Source organism: Cinclus cinclus, chromosome 22, assembly GCF_963662255.1.
Source record: "Cinclus cinclus chromosome 22, bCinCin1.1, whole genome shotgun sequence".
NCBI classification, from domain to species: Eukaryota; Metazoa; Chordata; class Aves; order Passeriformes; family Cinclidae; genus Cinclus; species Cinclus cinclus.
Window position 1 is genome coordinate 6,296,185 of NC_085067.1, and position 27,412 is coordinate 6,323,596.

The 27,412-nt window shown below is 52.7% G+C and overlaps 1 protein-coding gene across 6 annotated transcripts in view; it reads right to left on the bottom strand.

The window, feature by feature from the left end:
- Positions 1 to 5,637: 5,637 nt before the first annotated feature.
- Positions 5,638 to 27,412, bottom strand: part of CUX1 (cut like homeobox 1) — a 271,693-nt gene continuing 249,918 nt past the window's right edge. For 5 of the 6 annotated variants that reach the window (XM_062507263.1, XM_062507262.1, XM_062507264.1 and 2 more), the window contains 9 exons: positions 18,599 to 18,728; positions 18,139 to 18,205; positions 16,913 to 17,025; positions 14,517 to 14,633; positions 12,435 to 12,518; positions 12,115 to 12,171; positions 9,940 to 10,020; positions 7,989 to 8,053; positions 5,638 to 7,557 (listed from right to left, as the gene is read on the bottom strand). In XM_062507263.1, the coding sequence (XP_062363247.1) occupies positions 7,497 to 7,557; positions 7,989 to 8,053; positions 9,940 to 10,020; positions 12,115 to 12,171; positions 12,435 to 12,518; positions 14,517 to 14,633; positions 16,913 to 17,025; positions 18,139 to 18,205; positions 18,599 to 18,728 (775 nt within the window). In that variant the 3' untranslated portion in view covers positions 5,638 to 7,496. Of the gene's footprint in view, positions 7,558 to 7,988; positions 8,054 to 9,939; positions 10,021 to 12,114; positions 12,172 to 12,434; positions 12,519 to 14,516; positions 14,634 to 16,912; positions 17,026 to 18,138; positions 18,206 to 18,598; positions 18,736 to 27,412 lie in introns of all 6 variants that reach the window. The other variant, XM_062507258.1, reaches the window with a different exon arrangement.

The window sequence follows — 27,412 nt, forward strand, 5'->3', positions numbered from 1 at the left end:
CCCCCTCTCGGCACCTGCTGGCAGGGCTCAGGTGGGGAGCTCGCCGAGCGTGCAGTGCAGCGAGCAGGGGCAGAGCACTCACACACCAGTCCTTGTGCTGGGGGGGACATCAACTGGGGCTGCAGAACCGAAACTTTAGCAAAAAAAAAACCCAAACCCACAGTGGGTTTGCTCCTGCCTCCTCACAGCTCAGGGCTCTGTTCCCCCTGGATGTGCTGGCCCTGCTGGTGTCACCAGGTCTGTGTCTCTCCTAGGGGGACAGGCACCTTCTGCATCTTCTCTTTCAAACCTCCTCCTCTTTCTGCAGGCAGAGGTCAGAGGTTACCAGCTGCTTGTGGGTTGTCTCTTAAATATCCCTTTTCTTTGTGCTGCTCTGCTCTGCTGGGGCTGTGCCTGAGAAATGGTGTCAGAGGCTTTGTTCTGCCTGCACAGAGACCACGGAGGAAAAGGCTTCAAAACCCTTCCCACACCACCTCTGTGGCTGTGCTGCCCTGGGCAGGAGGGTTTCCTGGAGCATCACCCTTCAGTCATCTCCTGCAGCTTCATCTGTTTGGTGTCCTCTGCCTGGGGACAGGCTGGGACTCCTGCTTGCCAGGCTGATGGAGCTGGGGACCACAGGACCACATCCCTGGGTCTGTTCCAGGCCAGATCCTTCCCCCTTGCTCTTCCTGGGTATCACAGAGCTGTGGGCTCCCTCAATGCTGCTGCTCCAGGATTCCATTGTCCCAGGGGTCCATCTGCAGCCTCCAGCCAGCAGCAGCCAAACTCATGGAGATTTCAGACACAGAAAAAGGGCTTTCACCTTTCCCAATTGCAAACACTCCAGCAACAGCAGCTCCTTGCACCTGGAAACCTTGGGGGAAACTGTGCTGCTCCTGATGGCAAAGGGCTGGTCTTTGCTGTGCAGGATCCTCTCCCCAGCATTTCTTCTGTGGTGGTCCAAGTGGCTTTTTCATTGCAGTTTTCCAGGGATTTGCTTTTCCTACAGGCTGGAAAATGCCCTTCTGGCAACCTTGGCTTCGAAGCAGCCCCACACTGCTGGGTCAGGCTGGCCATGGTGTTCCTGCAGTGCCCAGCTCTCCTGCAGCAGCTCTGAATGCTCCCTTGCACGTGTGTTCAATAAAAGAGAATGAAAAAAAAAAAACATTAAATATTAAAGGAAAAACCATTGTTGCCTGGACTCAGAGCAGCTCTTAAAAATGTTAGCGGCTCCAAAATCCCAACCTTTTCTTGGCATTGAAAGGTTCTACCCTTACAGCAGCCTGTGGGGAGCTGGGCAAGGTGTGTGTGAGGAGCAGGGCTGGTGAGCAAAGGCTAGTGGGCAAAGTGCCCCCAAAGAAGTTCCCAAAATGAAGCCACGTGGCCCAAAGCAGCAGCCAGAGAAATTCCATAACCCTGCGAACCTGCAGGGCCTGGTGTGTGGAGGGGAACTGGGAAAAAGCCCTGGAAAATCCCACTTCTGTGCCAGGGCACTGGGAGGTGGTCAATGAGGGCAGATTGTGTCACCCCAGAGGAAGGGGACACCATGCAGGGACAGGAAAGGTGCCATCCAGACAGGACAGTGCTCCAGACACTCGGGATCTGCAGCACCTGCTCGTGGGGGAGGTGTTGGAGTCCCCTCCATCAGTGGGGGCCCTGAGGGGCTTTTTCTCTGCAGGGCAATGGCAATGCCTTGCCTGCTCCCACCCCAAACCCAAACCCAGTCTCTGGGCTAGTGGGATGCTCCATGGCATCAGGCTGCAGAGGGGATGGTTTGCAGAACAAAGCCAGTTTTTTAAAGGCAAGGAGCCCTTTCTGGATGGGCAGGGGGCTAAGAAGATATTGCACTGCATATTCCCTGTTGCCCAAAAGTGAAGGCTTTAGGGAACATCCGTGGGATCATCCATGCAGGTCCAACCGAGAGCCCTCCTCTGTGCTAAACATCTTCACCAAGCCTCGAAAAAAAGAGGTTATTAAAAAAAAAAAAAAATCCCTATTTCCTACAGAGCCCTTTCTTTCCCCAGGAGGCTCTCGGGGGGGCCTTCCCCGATCCTGCTGCAGCTGGAACATGCAGGATCACCTTCCCTACCCCTTCCATACCCCTCGGGCAGGCTCAGCCTGGACCAGCGCCGTGCCAAGGGCTTTCCATAACCACAGGCACCTGAACGGCCTCAGCTCCTGGGTATTCAGGGCAAGGATTTGGGGCGGGGTGCTGACCGTGTATCCCAAAGCTGGATTGCTGCTGGGATGCAGCACGATCCCGGCACAACTCCATAACTCAAAAATCCCACCTGGCATCTCTTTCCTCATTCTCCCGGCGGGTCCCAGCGGGATGTTCAGCTCCTGTAGAAGCCCCTGTGCTGCCAGCCTGGCCCTGCTTGCCCCGTGGAGTTGGAGATTGTGGCCAAACCCCCTCGGGTTCCCCTCCGCCCCTGCTCCCTCCATGGCTTTTTTTGGCTGCCACGTGCCGGCCGCCCCCCGGTGCCGGTGGGGATGGATATTCTGGGCAAGGACAGGAGTCTCAGGAGGTTGTCCCAGGGCTGCGGTGCTGCCTGGGGACAGTCGGCTGCCTAAACACCCTCCCAGCATCTCCCTGTCGGGAAATGAGTGGCAGGGGTCGTGGTGACCCCTGGCACTGGCTGCTGTCCCCGCAGGGATCCCTCGGAGAGGGGTCCTTGCCCGCTGCCCCTTCAGCAATCCCAGCGCCGGCATTTCCACCTTTTGTGCCTCATTTGGGTTTCCCTGCCCTCACGGGAATAGGATTTTGGGGCGGGGGGGGCGGGGGGGGAGGTGAGGAGCGAGGTGAAGCTTTTTCCCTTCCCTGGGAGCTGGAAAAGCCTGCGCTGTGAATCTCCAGGGAGACTCTGTAAACAAGGAGCAGGGAGGGAGCGAGGGGGTTCTCCATCTGCTGCACCAACTTTGGGCCCCGGCCTGCCGTCAGATGTCTCACACAACAGGAAGCAATAAAACACGAATTACCAGCACGGGGGAACCTCTCTCGCCTGCTGGAGAGTGGGGTTTTGCCCAGAGTCCCACGTAGGGGTGGCTGTTAACAGGGTTAGTGGGCTCACGTGTTATTAGAGCTCGTGGCAGAGGTGCCCAGCTCTGCTGCAGCAGGGGATGGTGCCAGCCCATCCCTGGGATAACCCCGCTGTGATTCCCACGTGCCCCCACATCCCTCTGCTGGCTCCTGTCCCCTTTCCCACGGGACCTGGTGTCCCAACATCAGGAAAAGCACCCTGGCCAAGGGACTTCCCAGCATGCAAACCCTGCTGTCCTTTTTAAAACAGCCCATCCAAACGCAGCAGCTCTGTCTGCTCCATGCATCAGGGGAGAAATATGGGGGACGATGGTTTGTGGATTGCAGGGGTGCTCACCCTTGGATGATAATTCCTTCTGCCTGCCTGGAATTCCTGCCTGAACTGGAGCATGTCTTCAAGACAGATGTTCAGCTGTGATTTAAAGGCATCCAGTGGTGGAGACGCAGCACCACCATTTCCCTGCCTGCTTGTAGTGGATAATTAGAGCCACATTTCCCAAAATAAGTACTTGTGGCCGGGCTGGCCAGGTTTCTGCAGCCAGATATCCAAACCCCTTATGTATTATCTCCTTTTCCAAGGAAACGCCGTGTCCATGCTTTTATGGAGATACCCAAACCTCTTCTGTCTCACTCCCCTTTTTCCTGCGTGGGCTGTGTCCATGTACTGGCCCTGCCCCATGCTCTGTTCACCCACCACATCCACTGGGTACACCCGAAACACCCAGGGCTGGCAGTGCTGGCTCTTCCCGTGGTTGTGTTTGCAGCTCCTTTCCTGCCTCTCTGGCATCCTGGCTGGCTCTGCTGCCTCCAGCCACGCTCGGAGCCATCGATTTCCCTTTTCCATCTGCAATCTCAGTGCCTGCCTGGGTGCCAGTGGCTCTGGAGCCCCGCTGCTGGCAGGGACACGGCGCAGGGACGAGGCGCCCGGACGGAAACCTTTAGGAAATCGCATTATTGGGGTTTTTTTATAGCACTGCAATTATTGCTGCAGCAGTTTGGTCTGCACACAGTGCTCCTTCTGGAACTGCCAGGGTATTCAGCATCCTGAATCCACGTGGCTGGAGTGGGATCAGCTCCCTCAGCCCTGCCCGATGGGCTGCAGCCCCAGATCACAACAGATTGGCCACATCCTGACAGTGATTTCTCTCTTGTCTCCTTTGCCTACGGCAAAAACTGAACTTGTGACCCAGATGTGAGCAGCCTGTTATCTCGTTAGCCAGCCCAGCTTCCCCAGGAGCCTTTTATTAGCAGATAAACCCCCGAATTCAGCCTGGGTCTCTGAGATGGGCTGGGAGATTCACAGGTTAAACAGATATAAGAAGCACAGGTTTGCCCATAATTATTTTCCTGAATATCTGTCGATAGTAATTAAAATTGTTTCCCATAATTAAATTTAAAACAGCAAGGGAGAGCAAGGGGTCGCTGAAATCCTTTTCTTTTGTATCACTCAGGGATAAAAGGAGTTTTCAAATCAAATTAGTAAAAAAATCCATTCCCATTGCCCCCCCCCCCCCTTGCCCCCAAGAGAGGGACAGATTGTGGGATGCTTTGGGGCTGCCCCCTGAGCCTGGCTGAAAATGGGGTTTTTATGGAGGTGCTGGGGCTCTGGGCTGTGGGTCTGTAGGTGGCTGTAAGGAGAATTTAGTGTGTTCCCTAAACCCAGCACAGCCAGTGATACCCCAGTACTGGTTCAGGCAGGGAATGAGGAATTGGCAGGACAACAAGGACAGTGCTGCTCCTGCTCCCCTCCAGGCAAACCCTGCACTGGGTGAGCTGGTTTGGAGCTCTTGCCTGAAGCTGTGGCTCCTGCTTGCTTTAATGCATCGTGTTATTCTTCTGGAGGAAAGGGATTTGGACACAGCACTGCTGGTATTTCCAAGCTTGGCTGGGGGTGCCAGGAGGTGTTGGGGGCTGGAGGAGTCATGTCCCTGTGTCTGGCCACTCCAGGACACCCCTCTCATGCAGGACATCTCCCGAGGCACCAAAACTGCAGGATTTTGTTCAGTTCTAAGCAGGAACATCCCACTGTCCCAGCACACTCCACTCTGCCCGGAATCACGGGGATCCCCTGGAGCCCAGCACCTCCAGCACAGCTCTGGGAAGCAGCTCTGATAACTTGGCTGAGGCTCTGGGCAGTGACCCGAGAGCCCTCCTCAGCTCAGGCTTTCCCTGCCTGTGGACACAGGGCTTGGCAGCCAGAGCCAGACTCTTGGGAGTGGCTGCTGGGGACATCCCTGGGCTGCTGCAAGGTCACCAGGGCTGGGATGAGCCAGCTGAGGTGAGCTGGACAGGCAGGGCCGTGCCACGGTAGTAGGAGCTGCTGGAAGCTGCAAAACGGTGAGATCAGAAGAGAAAACAACAGCCCACATCTAACAGCTGCCCTCCCCAGGAGGGATTTTGGGACAAATCAGTGAGCTTGTCATTTTTACTTTGGATGGAAGGAGATGACAGCTCTTCCTGAGGGACAAAGCAGCAGCTCCAGGGGCTGGAAGGACCAAGGTATCCTGGGGAGGGGCTGGAAAACCTCTGGCACAGAGGCCCCTCGTGGTGGGGGGAACAGCTCCTGACCCTCCCCAGACCCCCTGGCACCGCTGGGCTCAGCCAGGGGAAGCCGTGCCTAAAACCCAAAGCAGGGTAAGGGCTGCTAGGGACTCCCAAGGCTGAAAAAGCAGGCTGAGGAAGAGGAGGATCGTGAACAGCTCACCAAAATTAGCCTGGCAAATTTACACCGTCCAGCTGGAGTGCCTTTGCCAACAGACACGTGGGCATATCCGGAATATCTCAGGATTTGGAGCTGCCTGAGTTGAATTCCCATGGTCCCTGGATCCCCAGAGCCTTCCTCAGGCCCATGGGATGCTGGTGTTGATGGCAGCTGGGGCGCTGGCTCCAGCACATGGGGACAGAGGTCCTGCCCTCCCCAGCACTGCGAGACATCACTGCCTTTAGCTGCTGTAATGGGTTTCTAAAATTAGCTGCACACTTTGCCCTTGGACTCCAGCAGGACATTTCTCAGTTGTTTAATATCAAAAGTCCAAAAAAAAAAAAAAAAAAAAAAAAAAAAAAAAAGAAGCAGAGCACAAAAGCCACTCAGTCAATGCACGGCTAAGTTTATTTTATCACTTGTCCAACAGAACTCAACATCTATTTTAAGTCATTTATGAGGAGTACAAGTGTGAATAGCTGCAGAAGTTTTGCAATTCCAAGACACCGCATACAGCTGCTAAAAAAAGCAAATTTAACCTTCCCAACAAAGCCTTGAAAAGCAGCCCACCCTTCCCTGGCTCGTGTTTCCCATCTACTGATTTCAGGCAGCCAAAGCTCATCTCCCCCAGACCTGAAGTTGATTAGTTTATGAAGAGGGCCCCAGCCACTGCAGCATCACCCCCTCACTGCATCCCGGGGTGCTTCCCTTCCATTTGGGCTCAGTTTTCCCCATGCTGAGCAGGACAGGTGCAGGTTGGTCCCTTGGGGTTTATCCCTCTCTTCAGTTTATGAGTATTTTACATTTTGCTGTCGGCCACAGCTCCTATAAATAAACCCTGGCTGCCCGTGGCAGATGTGAGACCTTTCCCTGCCTGCACGCTCCCAGCTTCCCAGCAACAGGAATGGGGATGGATGTGAGTCTGCAATGAAATATTAATTGGGAACAATGCTATTCTCCTGTCTACAGAGAGGAATTTTAATTGAGGACCATGTTAACAAGCTAATACCTTTCCTCACCATGTGGTCACAGCAGGAAGGGGGGGTTGCTGGGACCTGCTCTTTTTAATTGGAGCATCTCCCATCACCTCTGTCTCCCCAAATCAACCCAAATTAATAGCCCAGCATCATCACCAGTTCATCACCCAGCCTAATCACCAGCAATTGCTTGATTTGACTTGTGGTTCCTAAGAGGCGGAAACATCTCAGCAAGGAGAGTCTGGAGCATCCCTGTGAGGTCAGACCTGACCAGCAGCACCTCCTTTCATGCCCCTTAAGTCCTAGCTATTCCTAACTATTCCCAAACTGAGGGCTCCAGTTCAAGAAGGGCGTCTCCCAGTACCCAGGAGCACAGGCAGGAGATGCCCAGAGCTGGAGCAAAAAAATAGGAATTCTCAAATAGCACAACACCTGAAAATGCAAATTCTGGAGGCTGCTTTTCCTTCCCATTTCTGGCTGGATTTAGCCCACCCAGTGTTGCACTGGACTTGAAACAGGATGGGAGAGAGATGTGGATCTGGGAGGAAGGCTACCTCTGATCTTGCATTTTCCATGTGTTTTGGTAAAGGCTGAGCTCGGAGACATTAGGAAAGCATGGGGACTACTGCAGCCCTTCCAGAGCTGGAAAATGATTCTCCCTTAGCTGAGGCTTTTAATTTCAAGGGTGGGAAGGGGGGGGGGGTGGGGTGGTCATTGCCTTCATCCTACAAAGCAGAAAGTAAAGCAGGAGCAGGGGAACAGCTCCTGCTGCAGGACTGGAGGGAGCCGTGTCCAGCTGTCACTGCCACATGTTACCCTCGTCCCCGTTCTTGTGGAACTTGTGGAGGTGGTCAGCATACCTGGGGAGAGGACAGAGCCACGTTAACCTGCAGCAAGCCCCAAGGTGCTCTGGCAGCCAAGCAGGAGCTGCTCTGATTCCAAGGGGACATTCCTTGAGGATAGGCACTGTGCTCTGCTCCAGCCATGGGCAGCAGGGAACTGGAGGCATGGCAGGGGTCGGACCCAGATCTCCAGGATCAAGTTTGGCTTTCTCAGGATTCCTGCTGGGCAAGGACTGCCTGCAGGAAAGGGTTTGGAAAACACCCAACCGAACACAAGTGATTGTCCTGTTCCCTGAACTTTTTCTCCCCGCCTCCCTCACTGGGGTTAAAGCCCAATTAACTGGCCTTGTTTCCAACACTGGGGTTCCCAAAAAATCTGCTGCAGACCACCAAGCCCTGCCCACCAGAGCAGCCCTGAGGCTGGGCTGGCCCAGCCTGTCCTCACTCACTTCTTAGCACAGAAGGCAGCGCAGTCCCGTCCCAAGCTCTCGCTCCAGGCAGTTTTGTAGAGCACCTGCAAGGGAAGAAATGGGATCAGCTCAGCTCCCTCCTCCATCCCAGCCCCTCCTCACTGCAGTCTGTGCCACTGCTGTGCCAGCCTGGCCCTGCCATCCCATCCTGGAGAGGGACTGGTGACAAGGGCATGGAGTGACAGGACAAAGGAATGGCTTCAAACTGATAGAGAGTAGGTTTAGACTTGATATCAGGGAGAAATTCATCCCTGTCAGGTGGGCAGACCCTGGCACAGGGTGCCCGGAGCAGCTGGGACTGCCCCTGGATCACCTGAAGTGTCCAAGGCCAGGCTGGAGGGGCTTGGAGCAGCCTGGGACAGTGGAAGGTGTCCCTGCCCACGGCAGGGGGTGGCACTGGAGGATCTTTAAGGTCCCTTCGCACCCACACTGTGATTCTGTGATCCCCAGTGTGGGAACCCCAGGGTAGTGCAGAGGTTGCCCTCAGGATGGCCAAGATGACCTTTCCCAGTGGGTTATTTTTACTGGGACAGTGCTGCTGTGGTGGTTTGGGATAAGGCTCAGGGCTGCACATGGATGGAGATGTATTTTTGGAACAGGCTTAAGGAAGGTCAGTGCTTGGCTTGGCTCCTTTTTACCTTCATGCCTCTGTGTTTTCCTTGCAGAGCCGAGGTCTGAGGAGGCAGGAGGCAGTGCTGGGGTTTGGGAAGAGGGAGAAGCCCTCCCATCTCTGACTGATTCTTTCAAGCCTTGGGGATTTGTAAGCTGTTATCACCAGGGAATCACCCTAACCACACGAACACCCACCAGCAGGCTCCAAATCAGGGTTAATTGAAGTCTCCCAGGATCAGTGGCAGAGATGTCACTCCCACTGTGGGGATGGAGGAGCAGGGGCTTCCTCCAGTCCCCTGTGGCACACACAGTTCATCCCAGCCCAGGCAGCGCTGGATTTCAGGCTCTTTTGTGTCTAGATGATGTAAAAGCACTCCAGCCATGTAATATTTATGAATTTTCCTTTTTTTTTTTCCTTTTTTTTTTTGAGTTACAGCTTTAAAGTTTAATGATGTTTAACTTTTTATTTCCTTTGCTCTTTTCCTCACCAAAATAACTTTGAGAGCAGGACAGAAATATTGTTCTGATTTGGCTTTCATCTCGTTTCCTTGTTTAATTATTGATGATTTGTTTGGCTTTTTTTTTTCTCCCTGAAATGACAAACTCCCAGAAACTGTGCAAGGATACAGGAGGAGTTTGCACCATGACAAACTCCCAAGAGATTCAGGCTGGCTGAAGCCTCCATTCCTCCAAAACCTCTGCTTCTCTACTTTCAGCCCTAATGTAGAGTTGGGGAAACTTGAAAACTAGGGAAAAACAGAGCCACAGGGCATGTCAGGAGCATGGGGAGAGCCAGAGCTCATCCCTGGAGAGGCAGCAAATGAACTCCACTGAGCAGGAGGCTAAGGATGCACCCAGGAATAGGATCCACATGGTCTAGAACCAGGTAGTGTGGGCTCAGGGGCACGTATTTCATTCCTAAAGTCACTTATGGTATTAGATAAGTAATAATTAACCAAAATTTTACTCCCTACTAAGTAGAGGGTTTGCTTGGGAGCACACTAATCTGTGTGTGAGCACCATGGTCCCATGGCTGATCCCAGGAACAGCATGAACACACAGACAGCTTCTAACTCCTGCCCTTGGGCAAGCCTGTGTCCACCCAGGGTGGGATTTCCATGCTGTGGAGCCCAGGGGGACATTCCCTGGCATGTCCATGTCCCACGCTCCTGGCCCTACAGTGCCTCCAGAGCCACTGACACAGCAGGTGCAGAGCTCCCACTTGGCACAATATCTTAAACCAGCCCAAATTCCCCCAGGAGGGGGTGACAGGGCATGTTTTATCTCAGTGCCCACCCCCTGTGACCCACACACTCACCAGGAAGACGAGGCAGTGCAGGAACAGGGTGTAGAAGAAGGCCACGGTCCGAGCGGTCTTGTTGGACAGGATGAGCCGTCCCTGCAGAAGAGCAGAATGGAAAATCCCATTTTAATGTGGGTCACTGGAAACCAGCTCTCCTCAAATGGCCTTGGAGAGATCCTGGGATCCAGGGCTGGGAGTCTGTTCCTGCCAGACCCTACACAAAGGTGCAGTGAGCTGGTGTTTGCCACCCACCTGTGCCCACCTCCGAGCCCCTTCAAAGTAGCTGCACAAATGCCCATGCTCTCAGCCCAAATTTGCCCAAACCGAGGTGGATTCAGGGCTGCCAAGTATCTCCCAAAACTCTTCTGGGGCTTTATTCTGAGTTGCTTTAGCCCAGCTCTCTCCAGCAGCTCTCCCTGCTCCTGCTGTGCCAGCCCTGCCTCAGTGCCTGCTCTGCAGAGAAACCCTGGCAGTAATTAAGCTTTGCACATTTTTAATTCATGACCTCAAACAACTTTGTGATTTGCAGCGTCCCCTCGTCACCTCCTGCAGGGCACTGGATCCAAGGCTGTGTTGGTGTTCCCAGAAGCTGCTCCTGGTGTTCCCAGAGCCTGGCCCTGGTGTGCCCTCGCTCTGGCTCTGCAGGGTCTGTGCTGAAAGGTTTGCTCTCCACCCTTACAGATCCTGTGCCACCCCACAGGGCTGCCCAAGCTCATTGGGGGCTGGAAACCTCTGGGGTCAGGATGAATCGTCCTCTACCCCTCATTTTGGAGAGGCCACTGAACCACAGCCAGCCCCTGATGATTCCTGAGCCCTTTTGGCACATCACACCAAGATCCCAGTGGGAAAACCTTCACACCCATCCCTTGAAAAGCATGAACATCAGGAGCAGCAGAGGAGTGGCTTGCAAAGGACAGGTCCTGCCTTCCTCCATAACCACTCTTTATTCCTGCTGTAACCCAGGAACTCATTATGGACATAAGCACATTCCCCAAACACCACGCAGGCTTTCCAAAGCTGGCATTAAAACCCACAGATCTCCCACCAAACCCATTCCAGGCTGGAATCATCTTTGCTATTCATGGCCATGGCGGAGGCTGCTGTAACAAACAAGATTATGTTCTTAAATATTCCCAAGGAATAACTCCCCTAAGTCAGGGTTTTTTTTTTTTTTGTGAATGCCTTTCATTAATTCTCCATGGTGCTGGCACGCCACACAATCCATATTCATGTTGGCATTTGCTTGGTTTTTATGCAAATGACAGCTCTGCCTTATTGCAGGATATCTCTGTGTTCTGGGGCTGCTGCAGCCCCACGTCCACCTTCCTTGTGCTGGAGAGTCAGGGGTTAACTCAGCCAAAACCCCATCCTGAGCCTGCTGCTAATGCCACAAATTCCAGCATAAGTCAGATTTCCTCAATAACCACATTTTTAGCTCAGAAAGTTATACCCTAAAGAGATGGCACTCAAGCTTGCAGCACCAGCAGTCTCCTCCTGCCCTCTGTGGCTCAGGCAAGGACCCTCTGCTGCTGCAGACACCACAGCTTCTCCAGGATCTTCCCTGATGCCTTTTTGGAGCAAAGCTCCAGAGCAGAAGGATTAGGGCTTGGGAAGGTTTTTTTTTTTTTTTGTAGAATGCAATGAGAAGCCAATGTGTGCCTGAGGATGCTGTGCTGTGTGGGGCAGAGGTCTTCCCTGGCATGTTGGATCCTCTGTAGCCCCTCACACTCCTTCTCCCCAGGTGTGTGGGGTGCTGGGGCTCTCTGGGGTGGTCTCCTATGCAGGAGGATTTGCCCCTGGCTGGGGGTGCAGCCCTGAGCCCCCCATCATGTTCCAAAATGGAGGAGAGGTGCTTGGAATCATAGAATAGAACCAGAATTGTGTAGGTTGGAAAAGACTTCAAAAATCCTTGACTCCAACCATTCTACCAAGCCCACCATGAAACCACATCCCCAAGTGCCACATCTACATGTCCTTTAAACACCTCCGGGGATGATAATGCCACCACTGCTCTGGCCAGCAAGGGAGGAAAGGGTTTGCTCCTAACCCAAATTCCAGCAGGGCCCAGTGTGCTCTGCACCCCTGGCCAGGACAGCAGGGATGGGTCCTTCCCACTGCCAAGAACCCCATTCCCTGGCAGGCACTGGGCTAAAAACCTCTCAGCTCCCACCTGGCAGAGCAGCCACTCACCATGCTCAGCGTGGCTTTATCCCAAGGACTGAGGCTCAGGTACTTCCTCTGGCGTTCCTACAAGGAAACCAGACAAGATTTTGAGGCTCAGAGGGCTAATTTGACATTTGCAAAACATGGAAGGAGCTGTGCGCTCCAGGAAGCTCCTATTTGCCATCATCTGGGCACGGATTTTATTTATTTTTTTTTTTTTCTTTTTGAAAGCAAAGCGCATTTGACAGTGTTTCATTCCATCAGAGGTCCCTGGATTTCATCCGGGCATGATCCCAGAGCACACAGAGGGGCTGATGCAGAGGGAGGGTGCTGGGAGCCTTTCATACCTTCCTGCTGAAGGAGGAGAAGGGATCCAGGCGTTCCTCGTACTGGGAGGAGTAGCGCTGCTCCGTGTCATCCCTGCTGCTGCCCTGGGGGAGCAAGGGCAGGGTGAGAGCCAGCAGGGACACCCAGCACAAGGACAGAACCCTGAGCCCCCCGTTTGGAAGAAATGACCCCCGAAGGATGGAGCAGCACAGCCCAGAACCGACCCACGGGGCTGACAGCATCTGTCCCCTTCAGAAAGGAGAAGTCCATGAACCACGTCCTTTCTTCACAGAATTGTGGAATAGTTTGGGTTGGAAAGGACCTTGGGTTGTTACATCAGGGGATTCTGCCATGAGGACTCCCTGTTTCTCCTGTCTCTCCCTGTTTTAGGCCCTCTCCATTAAATAATTGGCACCTGTGTCAGCCTCATATGAGGCTCACCTGGGATAAATCAAATTCCACCCTGAATTCCTTTGCTGCTGGGCTGGGTAGGAAGGAGACAGCAGTTCAGGAGGAGGAAATCACTGTTCAAACACAGAGCTGTTATAAGCTGGGAAAAGGGAAAGGAAAATGAAGAAAAACCTCCTTGAAGGAAGTGAAAGATTTGGGTGGGCTCAGACAGGATTTTATACTTCCTATGGGACAGAAGTTCCCCTTACACAGCCCTGGCTGCAGCCAGCCTGCTCCTCCTTCCTCCACCTCTGCAGGAGCTGCAGATTGCTCCTCATTCCTGCCCAAATCCAGCCTGGAAACAGCACATGCTGCCCCCAGCCCTGGGCACAGCCTGCTGCAGGCTCTGGCTCCTTTCTCCAGTGCTAATTCCCTGTCCCAGCACGGCTCTGCCCGGCATTGCTGTCGCTCCCCGAGGCCTTTCTGGACCTGTTCCTATGTGCAGAGGGTTGCCCTCCCTGCCCCATGGCTGGTTGTTACACCTCTGTGTAAACCTTTAGTAGCCCTGCCTTCACACACTGCAACCTGACCCTCGGGTCAGACCAGAGCCCGATTTAGGGGCGAGGAGCCAGCCCGGTGCAATGATCTTTTTGGGTATTTTTAACGTGTCACATGCCCCATTAGGGGGTGAATTATGCAATCCCTGCACTGCTGCCATGGAGGGTTTTGCTCTTTAGCTCATGGCAATGGCATTCAGGGGTTGCCTTGTGGCAGAGGATAAACATGGAGATGATATTCCACAGGAGAAAGGGGAAAAAATGTCAGAGGGGATGACCTGGCGTCATCAGGGAGACATAAAGAAAAGAACCAAATAAGGTCACTCACAGCTGTAGGAGTTTCCCACCACCAAATGCTACTAAAATATCCCTCAACAAAACAGACTGGGTCCAGGCAGCCCAGAAAGGCAGCAGCCAGGGGGGAGGATGGCAGGGAATGTGCGTCCCCTCTGTGAGTGGCACTTCTGCATTTCTAAGGAAAGCCCGAGGTCAGGAGAGCCTGGCTCTGACCAGGGAATTGCCTGCAGTGGAAATCTCCCAGGCAGCAGCCTGAGCCTCCTGCAAAGCTCCAGGGATGAAGCTCCCGAGGGACACAGCATGAGCAGAGCAGGTTGCAGCAAAGTCTGGTGCCCCTTCCCAGCCTTCTCCTGGCATTACTGGGATGTTTTTGGGCTGGATGTTTCTCTTTTGTCTGTCTTCTGGCTGCTCAGGGAGTAGCTCTCTCTGCTGGATACGAGAAGTTCAGGAATGAGCACAAATGGGACAGGATGATTTATTTTCCAGGCTCTACTGCAGGGGTTTATTGCAGGAGGTCCCAATTTAACCTCTGGCAGCCTGCTCAGGCAGAAACAGGCTTGCCTGCTACAGAACCACAATGCCAGCAGTGAGCATCAGAGGGGGGTGTAGCAGCTCTGTTAGGGAGGAAATTTGGGCTTCTGGCTTTGAAGCTGTCAAAGACCCCTCAGCACAGTTTTAAATTGCCTTCCTGGCAGGGAGGTTGGGTCTCTGCTCCTCTGGACAGAGCACCGCACCCTTCTCCAACCCAATTTCATGCAAGCTGCATGTTGGCAACGTGCAGTTTCTGTGTCTGGGGATTGTCCCAGTGAGCCCAGCCTGAGGATGGACAGGCAGACAGATGGAGAGGTGGACACTCACCTGGCCAGGGTAGCTCTGCAGGAACTTGATTTTCTCATAGAGTTTGATGTTGTCAGCTCTCAGGTTGTCCAGCTCGCTCTGCAGGGCGTGCACCGTGTGCTGCAGCATCCTGTTCTCCTGCAGGGGTGTGGAGGGAGAGTGGGATCCAGCCAGGGTTCTGTCCCTTCTCAGGAATTAAATCCCCTGGCTTTGAATTCAAATTGCTCCCTAATTAAAACTCTCCCAGGTGTGGCAGAAGGGAGCTCCCAGTCCTGCCCCATTAAGAACCCCATCCCTCAGTGGCCAAAGAAGGGCTGTGGCAGCCAAGGTGGCTGAGGGGGGGCTTTAGGGTGGGATATGGCTCCCACAGGAGGTGCACACACAACTGGACAGCTCTGAAAAGGTTACTTTGAGCTCTACTTCAATTTGTTACCCCAAAATGTATTCTCTACATGCTTTTTTTCTATGGCACCCCCAAACATTGTGCCAGGAGGCCAAGCACAGGAACACAAGGATACAGGGACACAAGGATACAGGGACACAGGGACACAAGGATACAGGGACACGGGGCACAGGGACACAAGGATACAGGGACACAGGGATACAGGAGCACAGGGATACAGGGGCACAGGGATACAGGGATACAGGGACACAGGGGCACAGGGACACAGGAGCACAGGGACACAGGAACACAGGGATACAGGGACACAGGGGCACAGGGACACAGGAGCACAGGGACACAGGAACACAGGGGCACAGGGACACAGGAACACAGGGACACAGGGGCACAGGGACACAGGAACACAGGGGCACAGGGATACAGGAACACAGGGGCACAAGGATACAGAGACACAGGGATACAGGGGCACAGGAGCACAGGGACACAGGGGCACAGGGACACAGGAGCACAGGGACACAGGAACACAGGGACACAGGGACACAGGAACACAGGGACACAGGGGCACAGGGACACAGGAACACAGGGGCACAAGGATACAGAGACACAGGGATACAGGGGCACAGGGGCACAGGAGCACAGGGACACAGGGGCACAGGGACACAGGGACACAGGGGCACAGGGACACAGGAGCACAGGGGCACAGGAGCACAGGGACACAGGGGCACAGGGACACAGGAGCACAGGGACACAGGGACACAGGGGCACAGGGGCACAGGGACACAGGAACACAGGGACACAGGGGCACAGGGACACAGGAACACAGGGGCACAAGGATACAGAGACACAGGGATACAGGGGCACAGGAGCACAGGGACACAGGGGCACAGGGACACAGGAGCACAGGGACACAGGAACACAGGGACACAGGAACACAGGGACACAGGAACACAGGGGCACAAGGATACAGAGACACAGGGATACAGGGGCACAGGGGCACAGGAGCACAGGGACACAGGGGCACAGGGACACAGGGACACAGGGGCACAGGGACACAGGGATACAGGGGCACAGGAGCACAGGGACACAGGGGCACAGGGACACAGGAGCACAGGGACACAGGAGCACAGGGGCACAGGGACACAGGGGCACAGGGACACAGGAACACAGGGACACAGGAACACAGGGACACAGGGACACAGGGGCACAGGGGCACAGGGACACAGGGACACAGGAGCACAGGGGCACAGGGACACAGGGGCACAGGGGCACAGGGGCACAGGGACACAGGGGCACAGGGGCACAGGGGCACAGGGACACAGGGGCACAGGGACACAGGGACACAGGAGCACAGGGGCACAGGGACACAGGGGCACAGGGGCACAGGGGCACAGGGACACAGGGGCACAGGGGCACAGGGGCACAGGGACACAGGGACACAGGAGCACAGGGGCACAGGGACACAGGGGCACAGGGGCACAGGGGCACAGGGACACAGGGGCACAGGGACACAGGGGCACAGGGATAGAGGGATACAGGGGCACAGGAACACAGGGACACAGGGGCACAGGGACACAGGGGCACAGGGGCACAGGGACACAGGGGCACAGGGATACAGGAACACAGGGGCACAGGGATACAGGAACACAGGGACACAGGAACACAGGGGCACAGGGATACAGGAACACAGGGGCACAAGGATACAGAGACACAGGGATACAGGGGCACAGGGGCACAGGAGCACAGGGACACAGGAACACAGGGGCACAGGGACACAGGAGCACAGGGACACAGGGACACAGGAGCACAGGGATACAAGGGCACAGGAACACAGGGATTCAGGGACACAGAGATATGGGGACACGGGGTCTGGAGCAGCACAGACAGGCTGGGGCAGGCTTTGCTCCTGCTCACAGCAGGATGTATTTTCCTTTTGCTGGTGCAGAATTCCTGCAGGCCAGCAGAGCAGCCAGCCCAGGCTGAGGTCCTGTAGCCCCCAGCCCCTCCCCAGCAGACTCACCCCCTCCAGCTCATGGTTCTTGGCCCGGAATCGTTCCCTCTGGCTGGAGATGATGGAGAGCAGTGAGTCCATCTGCTCTTCAGGGAACGAGGTGCCAGGGGATGGAGGGTGACCTGTGGATGAGGTCTGGCATGAGAGATAACCTGGTAGATGCCCCCCCATCCACCCCAGGGTGTGCTCAAAGTCCTCCTACTGTGGGACCCTGGGGGCACCCAAATCAACCCCTGTGTACAGCTATTACAACATGGACTACTATTTATGTGGGGTTTTTTTATTGTTTGTTTGTTTTTTGTTTGTTTGTTTGTTTGTTTTTTTCCCATTTTTGAGGACTCATCCTCAAAGTGGACAGGAAAACCAATGGAATTATTTGGTGCAACCCATGGCTGCCTTTCCCTGACTCTAACCCTCCCCGTCCCTGCCAGACTCTCTCCTCTGGCTTCTGCAGCAGCTGCAGCATCAAAATAAAGCCCCAGGGCCACAATCCTCTCTCCCCTACCCTGACCCCTCATCCACCACCAGCTTGCTATGCCCAGGACCCCATTTTTTGGATGTCCCACATGGGTTGCCTCCCCCATGATGGGGCTGTGTCTATCCCTCCCTGCTCTTCCTTCCTGGTAGTGGCATTCACGGCCAAGGAGAAATGTGTCCCCAAGGCCATGACTCAACCAGCTGCACAGAGCAGTTATTCACAGAGCAGGATGGGTGGCTGCAGGTTGTTTAGCTTGGTGGGACTGTTGCTGTGATATTGTTTATCTTATGTTTTCAAACCTTTCAAAAAAAGAACAAAAGGAAAAGAATTGTTTTGTTTTTATTTTTTTTTCCCCAGAGAAGCAAAGAGTTGTGGTTTTTTTGTTTTTTTTTTTTTTTCTCTTATTCATTTTCTCCTGCAGACCTCAGTGCAGGGGCTGATGTACAGGAAATATTTCACTGGCTGGCTCTGTGGGGGTTTGGTGTGGGAAGAGCAGGAGGCAGAGCACAGAGCTCAGGCTGTTTGGTTCAGCCTGGGTTCACCAGCTCAGCACAGAGTCAGGCCTGGCACGAGCCTGATGCCCCCCTTGGGAGCAGCCAAAAGATGTGCAGACCACGTCCAGCATGGAAAACTGTCCCACTGAGAGACACACCGAGCAGGTGATGGCTCAGGAGCATCCTCACGCTGCCATCCCTGCAGAAGTGCCCACCCTGCCCATGGCTGGGTGTCCCAGCCCAGCTTGACTCCCTCCTCTCACCATAAAACAGCGCCGTGGCCTCCTTGATGGGCTCAGGAATCTTCTCCAGGCTGGGGGTGGCCTCACCCTGGGCAGCACAAGCACAAGGGGTTAAACATTTCCCACCCACCAAAAGCTGCCTGGGCAAAGCAACCCCTCCTGGATCTTGCTGCTGCAGCCTCATCCCTGCTGGACAGGCACTCTACAAGGGTGAGGACTGACCCAGTGTGGAAAGGCTGCTCAACCTCAAATCCCAGCCTTTGTCCAGGAAGGGGAAGGGCTGGAGGGTTCCTGGATGCCACTGGAACCACCCTCCCACACCAGCACCTCCCCATTGCACAGGCACCATGCAAATATCTGGTAGGTGAATTATCAGAAAGAAAGAAAAGGAAGGAAAGAATTAAAAAAAAAAAAAAGGGAGGTGAACATCACCCACGCCCCCAGCTCTGCGAGCCAGCCCCGGGCCATGTGCAGGGGGTACCTCTGCATCTGGACGGTGCACAGCAGACAGGGCCTGGATGGTGCTGAGGTCGTGCTCCAGCTTGGCCACGAGCTCCTTCTGCCCAGCCAGGGTGGCCACGACCTCGGTCAGCTGGATCTGCAGCTCGGCACTGCGCACTGCAAAACAGAGCCAGGGCTGTCACCCAGAACCAGAGCCCCACACTGGGCCAGGGGGACACCAAAGAGCTGAGAAACCTCCACTGGAGCACCAGAGCCAGCTCAGAGCAGCAGCCCTGTTCTCTCCTGATGTCTGGGGGCAGCGGGAGGGAGCCCACCAGCAATCCCTGCTCAGCACCAGGGTCCAGCCCTCCTTGGTGATGCCCCAGGGTGGGCACAGTCCCTGGGAAGGAGCAGTGCCATTGTCCCAGTGCCAGAGCAGCTGCCTGCACTGGTATGGCTGCTTCAAAGGCATCAAACAGATATTTTTGGTGTCCCAGAGGGACCTGGCAGCTTCCTGGCTGGGCAGAGCAGGGGACCTGGAGAAGGTTAAGGGGAGCTGAGCCCAGGAACTGATCTCCAGGTGTGCTCTGCATGGGAAAGGTGACGGAAGAGGCTGCCCTGGCTGTGGGGGCTGGGAGAGGCACTCACAGGGCAGATGGTGGAGTGGGGGGCTGGAGCAGGCTGGGGACACCCCCAGGAGGGGCCCAGGTGGGACCACTCCTGCCCCAGGCACGGGGCCAGGCTGTGCAGCCCCCAGCATTCCTGCTCAGCCAATTTTCTACAAAGGATCCCTCTTTCCAGCTGCCCCTCAGAGTAAAACCCACACCCTAAACCACAACAGGCACTGCTGGAATGCTCCAGGAGCAAAACAAAAAACTCTTATTCCCCTCACATAACCCCAGCCCAGATGTGAAGCAGTGGAGAGCAGCAGCTACAACGAGAGGCACAGGACCAGCACTGCAGGGCAAGCTCCGTGTTCCATTGGCAAATCCATCCCAAAACTGTCCTGCAGCAGAAATCAACTTGTTTCACCTTTCTCCCTTGCTGCCAGCAGTGTCTGGGTGTCTCCCTGGCTGGAAAACCTGCTCAGCTCCAGGTTCAGAGCTGGTGTTTTGCACTGCCAGCACCTCCACCAAGGGGGTGCAGGATCCTTCCCTCTGTGCCTGGATTTCCAGGTGGGTGAAAGCTCAGGTTCCATCTGTTCTAGTCCCTCCCTGATAATTCCTGTTGTAACTATTCCCTGAAATTCCAGACAGCTGGAAGGCAAAAAAACCCTCCTTGTTTATCAACAGCCAGGGAGCAAGAAGTGCAGGGGTTGCCTGGGGAGCAGCAAGGGCAGGTTGTCCTCAGGGCTCCTACCCTCTCTAAGCTTTCAGACAAGGGGTGCAACGTGTGCACAGCTCAGCTCCAACTCTCCCAGTCTTGCCAGGCTGGGAAATGCTCCACACACCCTGAAACCAGCTGTGGAGGAAGGTCCTTTCACAGGGAGTGATGCCCTGTCCACAGGGTTGGAGTGAGACCAGCAGTGATGGAGGCTCAAAGTGATGCCCAAAGTGACACTGCTTTCCCAGGAATCAGGGTCTTTCCTGGTGCAAATCCTCATTTTTTTTTTGTAGATGTGGCACTTGAGGACATGGTTTGTGGTGGGCTTGGCAGTGATGGGGTAATGATAATCCTAAAGGTCTTTTTCAACCTAAACAATAAGACAATTACTGTGTTGGTGTAATAGAACCACGGAGTTGTTTAGGTGGGGAAGGAACTTAAAGCCCCTCTCATCCCACCCCCTGTCATGGGCAGGGACATTTTCCACCAGCCCAGGTTGCTACAAGCCCTGTCCAGCCTGGCCTTGGGCACTTCCAGGGATGGAGCAGCCACAGCTGCTCTGGGCACCCTGTGCCAGCCCTGCCCACCCTCACAGGGAACAAGTCCTTCCCAATTTCCAATCTAAACTTAGATTGGATAAACTTCTTTCAGTTTAAAGCCATTCCCCTTCCCATGTTTTTCAGAAGGACCAAGGCTCACTGCAGGGAAAGAGAGGTGGCACATGCTTTGAACACAACGTATAGATTTATTTTTTCCCCATCTGCACATTGCCATTTTAGAGCCCCCAGTAAAAGACTCAGGATAGAGCAGTAGTTGTGCTAAAGGCACATCCCACTGGAGGTCAGTATTTCTCCAGGAATGGGGAATCCCTGCCGGCTCCAAAACATGGGTGGCCTGATGCAAAATATTTGCATCAACAAGATTTGGAATAAAAGAAAACCTCTTCCCTACGGTTAATTATTCAATTGGCTGTCTTTTAATATTGCAATAAAATGTAATTGGGAAGCTATTGCTGGCCAAACATGGGCTGGGGAGGCCTGATTCAGCCCAAGGCACTGCTGATCATCCTGTCCAAGGTTCACCACACAAAGGGGGTTACCTGGGGCAGGATGTGTTCCCTGGCCTCTGACCCTGCCCAAAAATCCTCTGCAGAGCTGAGCTTTGGAGCTTGCAGAAGGAGACCCAGGCCCTGCAGCCCAGTTCTTGCATCTCTCTCTTAAATGATGCTTTTGGCTTCTGAGTTACATGGACTGAGGTTTTCAATTGAAAAAAAAAAAGGGTCACCAAAGTAAAAGAGCTCTCAGTTTTAAAGGAGTCTGCATCCTTCCTTCCCTTAGGTTTCACTTGGCCTTGGCCAGTCCCCTACAAACCATCCATGAAAACAGAAAAGGCTGGAACCCTGTCTGACACTGAAAAGCAGCCAAACACACGGAGCTTCCCTCTCATCTCCCCATCAGTGTCACTCCTCACAGCTGGTTTTTGGTGGGTTTTTTTTTTAATCATAACTTTCTCTTTTCACAGGGGCCGTGGCCACCCACGAGCTCATCACTTGTGTGCCAGTGACTCTTCACCTGCAGCAGCAGGACCAGGGCTCTGCCAGGCAGGCAGGGAGCTCAGGCATTGAGGACCAGCAAAGGGAATCTGCCTTTGTCTTCCCTGAGCTGCTGAGCTGCAGAGCCCTGGCTCTGACCCCTCAGATGTGCAAATACCTCAAAGGCTGGGAAGAGAAGAGCTGCTGCAGAAGGGAATGGGATAAAGAAGGTGAAGTCCTGGGGAAAGTGGGTTTTAAAACACGTATCTTTAGCCTCAAACTCTGCCAGCTCTGGCTGACATGGCCATGGCCTGATGAAGAAAAGAGTAGAAGTGCAGGGACTGGGCAGCCTCACACTGGTAGAAGCTCTAGTGCCACTGGCACAGTCATGGCTCGTTTCTCCTTGGCTGGTGCACAGAAAATCAGAAGCTAAGACTGGACTGTTCCCATCCCTGGAAGTGCTCAAGGCCAGGCTGGATGGGGCTCTGAGCAACCTGGTCCAGTGGAAGTTGTTCCTGCCCATGGCAGGGGGTTGGACTTGGTGATGTTAGAGGTTCCCTTCCAACCCAAACCATTTAATAATTCTATGGTATCTTGCCAAATGAGTGAATGCATACTCAGAAAGAGCCTCTGCTCCAAGAAAATGCTCTAAAGAAATGTCTCTTCTGGGAATTCTGTGTGCCCAAGGGGCACAGCCATGGATGACACAGCCATGGGATGAATGTTTCTGGAAATAACATCAAGGATCTGTATGGACAAGCCATGTGGTGGGACACAAAGGTGCCTCATGCAGTGAACAAACAAAACCCAAATTTTGAATAAAAGATTGACACGAGTCTCACGCTTCTTTTGTTGTGAACTGCCCTGTCAGTCTCTTGCCATTCCAAAGCCACAGGTTAAATCCTTGAAGTGATAATTGAAGAAAAGAGTCGTGGAGCCCCAGCCCCAGGCTGGTGGGGAGCAGAGCCTGGCAGGTGCAGGGGCTCACTGGGAGTGTCCCCGAGGCCACCAGCCCAGTGCTGCCACAGAGCAGCAGCAACTCTGACTCCTGTAACAAGCCCCAGCAACTGGGCTCCCTTGGCAAATCATCCAAAATAAACAGCATCTGTTTCCACAGATGGAGAAAATTAAGACATACTAGCAACTTAGTTTGAAGTTATAAGGCCAGACATAAATAAATGAGAAGCAATCTTTCCATAAGATGGTGGCTTGATTACTGAGGATACAGACAGATGAAGAAATCACCTTGGGGTGAGATAGGCTGTAACTTGCTACACATCCATGGGACTGGGGGAACTGCTCATGTGGATCCTCAGAGCCCCAAGGAAATGAGAGGTGAGTGGTGTAGCTGGAGGGATTGGGGAAGGAGCACACACATGGGCAGTTATGGCAAATCAGCCGATGCTTTGCAAGTTCACACCCTCATTTGCCTAGTGCAACTTTTTAATCTCCCTCCACTTACTGTCTGCCCTCCCTGAATCCACATAAGTGTAAAAAAAAAAAAAAAAAAAAAGAAAAGCTTAGAAGTGATGTGGCACACACTCCCTTTGAAAAGTCAACTGAAGTGCACTGAAAGCCACTACTTCAAAGGTTTGAAGTCTATTTGATTGACTGGAAGGAAGATGGTGATATGATAAGTAAACCTTGAGTGCCTTGGCACAAAGGCTCAAAGGTGGAGACTCACTCAACACAAACAGGGGTGTCTCAGAGTGCCAGGGCAGGAGCAGAAGCCAAAGGAAGCAGGAAACTGAGTCTGCCATGGACCCTTTGATTTTTCCAGCTCTTTCACCTTTTCCCATGTTGGGCCACTCCAGTTCATGACTGGACAGTTACATCCAAGCTGAAATCATTGTTCTTCCCCATGAAGAAAAAAGTGCCAAGACTTCTTGGCATCGTTCTCCAGGAGTCTTTTCAAGCCAACAAAATCTTACCTCCGGCTCTGCCTGATGCCAGAGCTCCCAAGGTTTACACAGAAACTCAGGGCCAATTTCAGGCTCTTGAAACACTTGGCATGTAGCTTTTAAGCAAGCCTGGAAAAGGCTGTTACTGCCCAAAGTCCTGCTCCCCTTCCAGGAGAATCAACGGGAGATGACTCCACCTTGACCCTGCGCTTTGTAGCTGGAGGGATGAGGGAACACACGGTCCAAATGCTGCAGATTCAACCCTGGATGCACAAGTAGATTTTCTCTGCCTTCTTTTTTGGTCTGTGAAGATGCCAAGGCAGAAAGATCTGAGCCAAAACCCTTCCCACAACGGGAAGGTTGTCAAAGGCCTTTCACCACTGTGCAGCTTGAAGGTTCCAGTCCTGTCTTGACCTTTTCGTGGTGAGGGACAGCATTTCTGCCTGGCCCAGAGTGTGTGGGAGTCACTCAATCCACCTCAACTTCATGCAAAGCCTTTTTCCTTGGGGCCACCACTGCTGGGAGCTGTCAGTGGGCTGAGAAACAGGACAAGGAGGCAGGGAGTGATTGAATATTTCTTTCTACAAGTCACCAGAGCTCTGTCTGTGGGCTCTGAGGTGCAAATTTGCTCAGAAGTAAAGGCTGAGGAGCAGGTTGTAGTGCAAAAGCCCAGCTGAGCCATCTGCATCTCACCTCCCATGAGGCAATGAAAAATCAGTGTTATTGAAGGGTGTTATTGTACTGCTCCAAAAATGTCCCCAGAGTTATAAAGATGAATAAAGATGGTGAAGATCAAGTGCTCCAGAGATCTCACCAATACAACAGAAACACAAAAGAATTGGGCTCTTGGGACATTTTAAAGCAACTTTAGTAGAAATCTCCAGGGAGGTAGGAAAGGTCAGTCAAGACCTCCTCCAAGAGCTCCTGAGAAGCCAGAATGCCTGGATTATTAGTCTGGGAATCATCTCAGATTTCAATGCTTTTTCTGGGCTGTCCTGGCCCATATGTACCTGCCCTGAGGGTGTTCTCTGCTCAGACCCTCTGCAGGGCTTCTGAAAAGGCAGAAAAAGCAAGGAGAGGATGGAAAGAAAGGAAAGATGACATCTCTGAAAGCCATCTCCAAGTTCCAGCCCAGTCTCAGGCCTGGAAAAGCTCCAAGAGTGAAGAGATGAGGTTTCTCTGCAGACAGAGTTGTAAGAGGAGACATCAACAACATCAGTGAGGTCTTTCAGGGATGATAGGGAAGATGAGCAGTCCGAGACAGCAAGGGCTTGGATTGACACCAGTGAAGGCAACAAGAACAGCCCTACTCCGTTTTACTTTCAAGTGCTGCCAAAGACATGAGAAAAAGTAGGGACAAGTAGAGGACGGATGATGTCCAACACCCTGAGAGCAACATTTGAGACTTCAACTGCCCAAGTGACAAAGGGTTGGGAGCACAGGAAAAGTCCTCTCACCCCAGCTGCCACACTCACTCCAGAACATCAGCACCCTTCTCTGAGCCCTCAGTGCCTTCAGGACCAGCTTGGGAAATGGCCTTGGAGAAGAGAGGAGGGGCCATCAAACTGCAGCAGGACAGGACAAGGGGTGATGGTTTCCAGCTAAGGGAGGGCTGATCCAGGTGAGGTCTAAGGAAGAAGTTATTTTATGATGAGGGTGGGCAGACCCTGGCACAGGGTGCCCAGAGAAGCTGTGGCTGTCCCTGGATCCTTGGCAGTGTCCAAGGCCAGGCTGGAGGGGCTTGGAGCAGCCTGGGATAGTGGAAGGTGTCCTTTAAAGGTCCCTTCCAACCCAAACCACTCCATGACTCTCTGAGGGCTCCCTCCCACCTCTCTGGGTTTCTCTGCCAGTTGCTGCCACAAGAGGTACAGGCAAGATTTCTTCTCCCTCCCCTGCTTTTCTCCCTTTCTTTTCATTTTGGGGGCCTGCTGGGAAGATTTGAAGAATTTCTCCTTCTCCTTCCTCCTGGCCCAGCCAACTCCAAAATAAACAGCCCCCAGCAAAGAAACCCAGTACTGCTTAATAAATTCACCCTGTAAGGAGAGAGATTTCATACAAGAAGAGATTATTTCCAAGGGTACTAAGATAATTACATGGGTAACTTGGAAGAGTTCAAGAAAACAGTTTGAATTTTCTTATCAGTTTCCCTTAGCTTGGAGCAAAAAGAAAATAAAATGCACTGCTGTAATCAAATCATGTTTTCTGAAGCCCTCTGTTGGCAAGTACACAATTCCTTCACCACTTCCATTAAAACACAAATACTGGGGAGAAAATGACAGCATTTCCAAATGGAAAGAAGTGGGGCTCAAAAGCACCAAGTCAGCCACTCACAGCTTCCCACCTGGCCATGTGAAAAAATATCCCTTTTCCACTACAAGTCAAACTGGCTCTCACTGATGGTGGAGCAGGAGCACAGCCAGGACCTTGGCACTGAGGTGTGAACTTACTCCTGCACCCAAAGACTTTTTCCATCAATCCAGCAAATCCCTTTAACATTTCCTATGCAAACCTCACCCATGCAGCCCCAGCAGCAGCTCTGTCCCAGCAGGGACTCACAGTGATGTCCCAGTTCAAACCAGTAAAGGTCTCTGGGATCACACAGCTTACACTTCTTCCAAAAAGAGAGAATTTTGACATCCTTTTAAAGGACTGCCCCTACAAAGTTATGGTGGAAGAGCCAACAATCTCCATGGAAGACCATAAATGTCTGCTCCTGACCTCTCAGATGCTTCCTTGTGGTTTGGGTTGCCTTCCTAACTTCCCAAAATTAACTTCTTGAGAGAACAGCCTGGCTTTATCCCAAGAAACAAAATTCTGAGCTATGTGAAGCTACTTCTCCAGGTCAGTGCTTTCTCAAGTTTAACACAACCTTTGCTTTAGGACCACCTGTGGCATTTTAGGAGTTTCATGCTGATACCACCTGAAGAAAAGTGCAGGTTACAAATACACAAGTTAACCTACCTGAGGCATAGCATTTTGAAAGTCTAGCTGCTTAGCATGAAGTTTAAAAAAATTAGGGTCAAATTATGCACAACAATACCATTTATAGCAATCAACAGTTGGACTAGTTATTAAAAGAGAAAGGGGAAAAGAAAGTGTTAAACCATAAACCTTTCCAACCTGTCACAGACTCTTCAAAATCAGAAAATGCACATTTGTCATGAAATGAAGGCATTCAAGAAGCATTTTTAATACATTTTGAGGAGAATTACCCCATGCCTGCAGAACTAAAGATGGCAAAGGCACACACTGGACACCAACATGGAACTGGACAAAGTTCCACCCTCACTGGGGTGGGAAATCCCAGCCCTGCTCTCCAGGACAGACTTCCTGGGACAGAACCACAGCAAATCCATCCTGGCCCTCCAAAACTCCTATTCCACAGGAAACTCCTAGGAGGGGGCACACAACAACCTGGTAGGAGAAATGTGTCAGGGATGTACTGCAGGAGATGGTGAAAATCAAAGTGAGCCCCCCAAAATAACCTTCAATTCACAAAAAAAAAAAAAACAAAACCAAACAACAAAAAAACCCCCACAAAAAACAGACATGAGCACACCAGGGAAAACAGAGCACCCAGGTAAGCACAGACACACACACACATCCTCTACCTGACACCCAGAGCATCCAAAAATGATTTCTTCCACTACTTTTAAAATCATAAATCCCACTGATGAATTACAGCATCTGTTCCTTACCAAACTCCTCACTCTGTAAATACTGAGAGTATTTATAGGAACATCCCATAAGGCACCAAATGAGGAATATATTTTCTTATAAAGGTTCTGTAAAAATAAACAGTGAGCCTAATATCTGGGAAAATTCTTTGACATTTTCATTTCTGAATCTAAAGCATTTCCGACCTCAGGTAACTGACTTTTTTTCTTTTTAATTAGTTGTGGTGCTCAAAACACCCCCCCTTGGCAGTGTCAGACACCAAATATGTATTTTCTGTTTGTGAAGCTGGGTGCCCCCCTCACACTGACTGCACTTGAATTTCACTGAACATTTTGGACATCTAACAGTTCAATATTTAAAAACAGACACACTCCCCATAGGAACTGACACACAAAAAGTAAATTTTCTTCCCCTGGCCCAA